This window comes from Monoraphidium neglectum, assembly GCF_000611645.1.
Source record: "Monoraphidium neglectum strain SAG 48.87 unplaced genomic scaffold scaffold03484, whole genome shotgun sequence".
In the NCBI taxonomy this organism is placed as follows: Eukaryota; Viridiplantae; Chlorophyta; class Chlorophyceae; order Sphaeropleales; family Selenastraceae; genus Monoraphidium; species Monoraphidium neglectum.
In genome coordinates this window covers 1-6,286 of record NW_014010145.1, presented here as the reverse complement: position 1 = coordinate 6,286, position 6,286 = coordinate 1, and the positions used below count along the sequence as shown (strand labels likewise).

General features: G+C 65.2%; 1 protein-coding gene across 1 annotated transcript; it reads left to right on the top strand.

Annotated features, from left to right (window-relative positions):
• Positions 1 to 4,761: 4,761 nt before the first annotated feature.
• Positions 4,762 to 5,688, top strand: MNEG_12869 (hypothetical protein; the record flags this gene model as incomplete). Its single annotated transcript, XM_014038659.1, has 2 exons — positions 4,762 to 4,851; positions 5,134 to 5,688. 2 exons carry the CDS (start codon positions 4,762 to 4,764, stop codon positions 5,686 to 5,688), a joined length of 645 nt encoding a protein of 214 aa, XP_013894113.1.
• Positions 5,689 to 6,286: the final 598 nt, after the last annotated feature.

The window sequence follows — 6,286 nt, the reverse complement described above, 5'->3', positions numbered from 1 at the left end:
GGGTGGGGTTGGGTGAAGTGAGGTGGGGTGGAGTGGGGTAGCAGCAGAGGCGTGCGAGCGGCTTCGACTGCTGAAACGGATGCATCGAACGCGCGGCACCGCGGCCGCCGCCCACGCAGCCGCGAAGCGAACAGGGGTCTGCACAGTGGCCGCATGCGTACGACCGCTGCTTTGCATGGGACGAGCATCAAGATCATGCCAGATCGTTGGATCACAAGCGTCAAATTACGTGGTCTCGAACCTTGTAAGCCATCATCCCGTCGATCTCAACGAAAGAAATGTGGCCGCACTGGCTCTTGGGCGCGGCGGGCGGGTAGTTAATCGGGCAGTTGGCGGTGTTGGTCTCGGCGCCGCCTGCGGGTGGTTGCGGCATGCAGCAGGCAAAACCGCTTGAGGACCGGGGTTCAGGGGAAAAAGTCCTGCTGTTGTCCTTGTAAAAAGAGGTGCTTGCTCGTATCCGTCGGTCCCTACAGGCCTGCAAACGCTTGTGAGCACACAAGACCAAGCTTGTGGGCATGCAGGACCAAGCAGCGCCCCCAATGGGCAGCCGGGCGTGTGCGCCTGAGGCTGCGAACGCCCGGCGGCGTGGGGGACCCTCGAAGCGAACTGCCGACCCGCTGCGCTGTCCCTGTGGCAGGCGGTGCACCTGTCGTCCCCAACCCATGGCTTTGCCGCGCAAGATTCTCGAACCCTGGTCCAACAGCTCAAAACAATCACTGCACCCTGCTGCCCCCAAATGCTCACCATAATCAGCCGAGAATGACGTCATCGGCAGCGCGCCCCCGTACCCGTCCGCGGGCGTGTCGGTCCGGAAGAACCAACCCCCGGAATAGATCTTCGGAGGCACCCCATTCCCGGTCAACAGGCTGGTCAACGCCTCCGTCGCCGGCTGCACGTTTGACCGCACCCTTGACTGCATCAGCGCGAGCTCGCTCGGCCCCGCGAAGCCGGAGGGTCGCCTGTAGCGCCCCTTGACGCGCGGCGCGAGGCGCATGCGGGAGAGGCGCTGGCGCGCGGCGGCGGCGGCGCGGGAGGCGAGGGCGAGGGACTTGACTGCGGAGATGACCGGGGTGGTGAGGGTGTCGGGGACCGGCTGCTGGACGATCGTGACCTGATTGGCGGTTTCGGGTGCATTTGGGTGGATATGTTAGGGAGCATTGTGCGGGATCTTTGTCGCAAGGCTGAAGTGCACGTGGGGTTCATGGGGAGGGGCCGCCCCAGGGGTGCGCCGTCGGTGTGGCAGGGAGGCGGCAGCGAGCACGTGCGGTTCAGGGGGCTCACCACGAAGCGCTTTGCAGCCGCCGCTGGCTCGTGCTGTTCAGACTGTTGGTCGTGCGAGACTTTTCACAAAGCATGCACTCCAGGCACCATACCCACGCCTTACGCCGCAACCCACCCTACCCCGCCAGCCTGGTTTCAGCCTGCCGCCTGCCCAAACCCCCAGAGTAACCTCGGAGTATTCACATGGACCCCTCTCACCTGGGTCCGCCGCGTCACAGGGTCAAAGCTAAAGGCAGGGACCGCCGCAAACGCCTGCTTGGTGCACCTTCCAAACAAAAAATCAACTCTGGCATTGTACAGGGCACCTGCCGTGTCCACGTCAGCACGGCGCGCTGTGCCCAGCGCCGCCACGGCGCCCCCGGCCCCGCGCGCGGCGGCCGCAACGGCCGCGCGGGCGGCCGGCGGCAGCGGCGCTGGGCGGTGAGATTCGCAGCATTCTGATCTCAGATCTGCAGCGTCGAACGGGATCGAGCTGCAGTGGACGATCTGCCACTCGCTCTGGCAGGAGTCTGCAAGTTCGAGGTCTGCCGCCGTCGCGGGCGCGGGCCAGGAAGCGCCAGCGTCCACGACGACGGGCGCGGCGGCAGGGGCTGCATCCAGCTCGGCGGCGGCGGCGAGGGCTGCCTGGGGACGCCGGCGCGTCGGGCCGGCCGGAGCGGCGGCGGGCGGTTGGGTCCTACCGTAGCACGTGCAGCGGAGCGCGGCATGCAAGGGCGGGGAATGGTGGCGTCTACGGGCCACGCTCGTACCTGCTGTGGGTCACTCTGTGCCTCTCCACGGTGTGCCAGCAATAGCAGCACAAGGACGGCCCACATTTTTGCCAGCCCCGCGGTGTCACCGCGGCAACACCCCTGTGTCAAAGTTGCTTCAATTGCAATGCTGATAAGATTATTGATGAGTGAACTAATTTAAAAGGTTGTGTTCGAAGTTCTAGCTCTACAGAACACGGAGTGGAGGATCGCGGAACCACTTCTGCTTCCACCCCTTGTAGAGCAACTGGCGCATCAGGCTGCGTGAGAAGAATGCAGCGCCCAGCAGCCCTCATCACTGGCGCGGCCAGCGGCATCGGCCTAGCGCTTGCGGTAAAGATGACGAGCGGCCAGCGGGCGTGCATGCGCTTGCTGCATGGCTCGCGTCCCGCTGCCGTCCCGGCAGCATACAGACAGCGCAGCCCGTCGTAAATGGATTTACTAGCGCTTCTGCATCCATCTTCGCCCTTGACAGGATGAGCTGGCGCGCAGGGGGTATGACCTAACAGTGCTAGACTTGGACGGCAGGGCGCTCGCCGCAGCGGTGAGCGCGGCCCTCGACGCCGCCGCCACTCGCCCGCGCAAACGTCTATACGCAGCATACTGCAGCGGATGTGACCTTCTACAGTCCCGCTGACCCTCATGCTGATCAAGCAATGGGGGATGTAACAGATCCAGGGGTCACTCCCTAGGCTGTTGATCAGGCCCCACTGACTGCTGGCCTGCAGGCCGACAGCCCTGCAGCCCCGCATGAGGCACTGCATGCACACCCCCATGCGCACACATGCACGCGCCCCTTCAGGAAACCCTGGGAACCTCCATGCATGCCTAAACCCCGACCCTGGGAACCTCATTCATGCCCAAATCGTAACCCCCATCCCCAGGAGCCGCGCCTGCTCGCGCACGGCGGCGCCGTGGCCTGTCACATTCTAGACGTGTGCGATGCGGCGGCGCAGGCGGCCGCCTTCCGGCAGCACATGGCGCGGTGCGTCCCCGCATGGCAGTGGGATCCCTTAGACATGGCGATTGGGTCTGTAGGGACTGCTTCAGCCGGCAATCGATGTTTCTGCCATTGAAATCCAGGCATGAGCACAGGCTGTTGTCCGTGTGTGGCATCTGGGATTCGAACGTCGCTCGGCAACAGACGGGGAGCGCACTGCCCAGGGGGCGCAGCAAACCCTCACGCGGGCGGTGGTTGGCGCCCGATTGGGACACTCCCGGGGCACGTCCCTGCATGCAATCGCTCGCATGCAAAGGGCGCGCTGCACCAGCCTCTCCGCCGCCGCTAGACTCTCCTCTCTCCCCGCTGCTGCGTCCCCCTCCCCCATTGCGCTGTGCCAATTCCGCAACCGTCCAATTCCCTCTCTCATCGAATCCGCGACCCTCCACACGCATACGCCTGCACTCCGAATTTCAAATTTGTCCGACTGGCAGCTACAGACGGCTGGACGCAGCGATCCTCAACGCCGGCATAGGAGAGCGCGGGGTGCGTGGGCTGCGTTCCGCAACACGCGGAGGGGACGGGCGAGGCCGGGGCGGGGTGGGCCACTTCCACTGTTACCCTGGGTGCGTTGCACTTTGGGCAGAAAACAAGTCTCAGTCCCCAGGCCAGGTGAGGTCACTCCGACGACCCCACTGCAACCCCTCCACCTATGCCCTGATGACGCCCCATTCCCTCCACCCCCGGCACAGCCTGAAGATCCCCCTCCTCCCGCACTGCCCACACCCTGCGTCCCGTGCTCAATACGTCGACTCACCTGACCGCGCCCTCGCAAAAGCCATCCCCAGGACTTTCTGCTCGCGGATCCCTCGGACTCCACGCACAGCACAACCTTGGACGTAGATCTGGACGCAGCCATCGCCGGCGTCCGCCTCGCGGCACACTGCATGATGCGCGGCGGCTCCATGCTGCCTGCTGCAGGCGGCGCCGGCGGGGCGGGTGGCGGCTGTGTCGTTGCCGTGGCCTCTGCTGCAGGTGAGCGTGCATGCGACTCGCAGCGCCGAGTTGTTTTTTGGCAACGGCGCGCTCATCCCGCGCATGACCGGTTTCCGTGCTGTGCCATTGCAGTCCTCTTCCTGCGGCTTCTCTGCAGGCGCAGCCACGCGGTTTGCGCTTTGCACTGCAGGCCAATCGCCCGACTTGTGTTGCGATGATGCCAAGCACATGTGCCCCGTTCAGGCATACACTTGCACCATAAGACAGCCCATTACGCACGGCACCATCGGCATTCCTGTTTGACCCCAGGCATTTTCCCTGTGGCTGCCGGGCCCATCTACGCGGCGGCAAAGGGCGGTTTGGTCCATTTCATGCGGTCAATCGCGTCCCGCCTCGCGGCGCGCGGCGTGACGGCGGCTGCAGTGTGCCCCCAGGTGTGGCGGTCTGGCTCGTGGGGCGGCAGCACAGTTGCACTGTTTTGACTCTCTCGTGTGTGCGGCGCCGCGCCGCGCCGAGGGAGGCGAGGCGCGGTGGAGCTGGCGCGGAGGTTGTTTGTGGGGCTTGAATTTGAACCAAAAAGCGGGCTCCGGAAACTGGACTTGAGTGGAGTGAAAGGCTTCGTGCTGATCCCCTATGTCTGGCCCCTTCTTCATATGTCCTGAAAGGAGCAGCTTCTAACCCTTTGCCCGCCACGCCCAACCTGCACTACTCATAACACCGACGCAACCCCGTGTCACCCATGCGTCACCCATGCGACACCCTGTGTCACCCGCCGTGCAGTACGTGGACACCCCGATGGTCCAGTCGATGCTGCGCGACCACCCCGAGCATGCCAAGGCCATGATGGGGCCGCTGTACGGCATGAAGCTGCTCAGCCCCTCGCAGGTAGGTGGCGTCACCCGCGGATGTCACTTGGTGACGCGGCCTGTTGACGCCAGGCTCCTCGGCCGGCGCGTCTGATAATCTGCTGCCGTGAATGCATCGGCACCTCAACACTTCATTTGGGCAGAGGCTTCAAGGCCCGTTTCAGTCTGTTTTGTGGGGTCTTGGTTGGTTGCCTTGTTGCCCTGTGGTGCTTTGGTCTAATGGCGATTTTGCCTTATAGGCGGCTGGCACGCAAGACTGTCATGCGAGATGCACCTCAACCCCGCATTGCCCGGCTGCCAGGTGGTTGACGTCGTGCTCGGAGTGATCTCAGATCACGAGGCCGCGCGGCGGCAGGACGGCGCAGCGAGCGCCGCGCGGCGGCGGGCCCTAGAGGATGGTGCAGGCAGCGTGCGGCTGCTGCTGCAGAATGGGAAGGTGGTGGACCCCTTTGCCCTTCGCCCAAAGCAGCAGCAGCAGCAGCAGCAGCAGCAGCAGCAGCAACAGCAGCAACAGCAGCAGCAGCAGCAGGACACATCCTCAGCACCCCGCGCCCGCGCGGCCGCGGCCGCCCCCGCGGGCGCCGCCGCTGCGTCCCTGGCGCGCTTCTCTCCGCAGGCGCTGCGCGACTACGCATCCGGGAAGCTGCCGGGCAGCTACCGGAAGCTGCAGGTCGTCGGGCTCAGCACCGACTTCCGCGCGGCGACGCGGATTGTGGAGGTGGCCATGCCGGCGGCGGCGGCCCTGCCGGCGGGCGCGGTGCTCGTGCGGCGGCTGTTTGCGGGGGTCAACGCCTCGGACATCAACTACACATCGGGCCGCTACGTGAGCAGCCTGATCTGGGGTGATCTGGGGTGATCTGGGGCGATCTGGTGTGATCTGGGGTGATTTGAGGCGCTGGTGATCACCTGTATGTTGCACTCCAGCTCACGTACGCATCTGCCTCTGCCTGTGCCAGCTGCCAGCGGCCATCCTGCGTGCGCGGGCCCACACCTGCTGGCCCAAAACACGCCCCTCACATCATGGCCACCTTGTTACCCCCCATCCTCCGCCGCTCCTCGCTCACCCTGCCCTTTGTCCGCCCCCCTCGCCCACGGCCGTCCGCCGCGCCCGCGCCCCGCAGCACGGCAGCGCGGCGGCGGCGCAGAGGGCTCTGCCATACGACGCCGGCTTCGAGAGCGTCGGCGTCGTCGTCGCGGCCGCGCCCGACGTCCGAGGTTAGCGCCCCGCCTCGGCCTTTCCGCTCTCTCTCAGATCAAATCAGCTTCACCCGACGTACGATGGGCGCCTATCCCCTTGAAGCGCTGTGCGCCTGAGATCTGCTTCTCAGGGAAATGATCGCGCTTTTCGGCCGCTCGGCAATGACACCACCTGCAGTTGTTTTAATTGTTTCAACTAGATGCCTGGCAACACGGCCAGGGCCCACAGGCTCCCCCCTCCAGCCCCCCTCCCACCC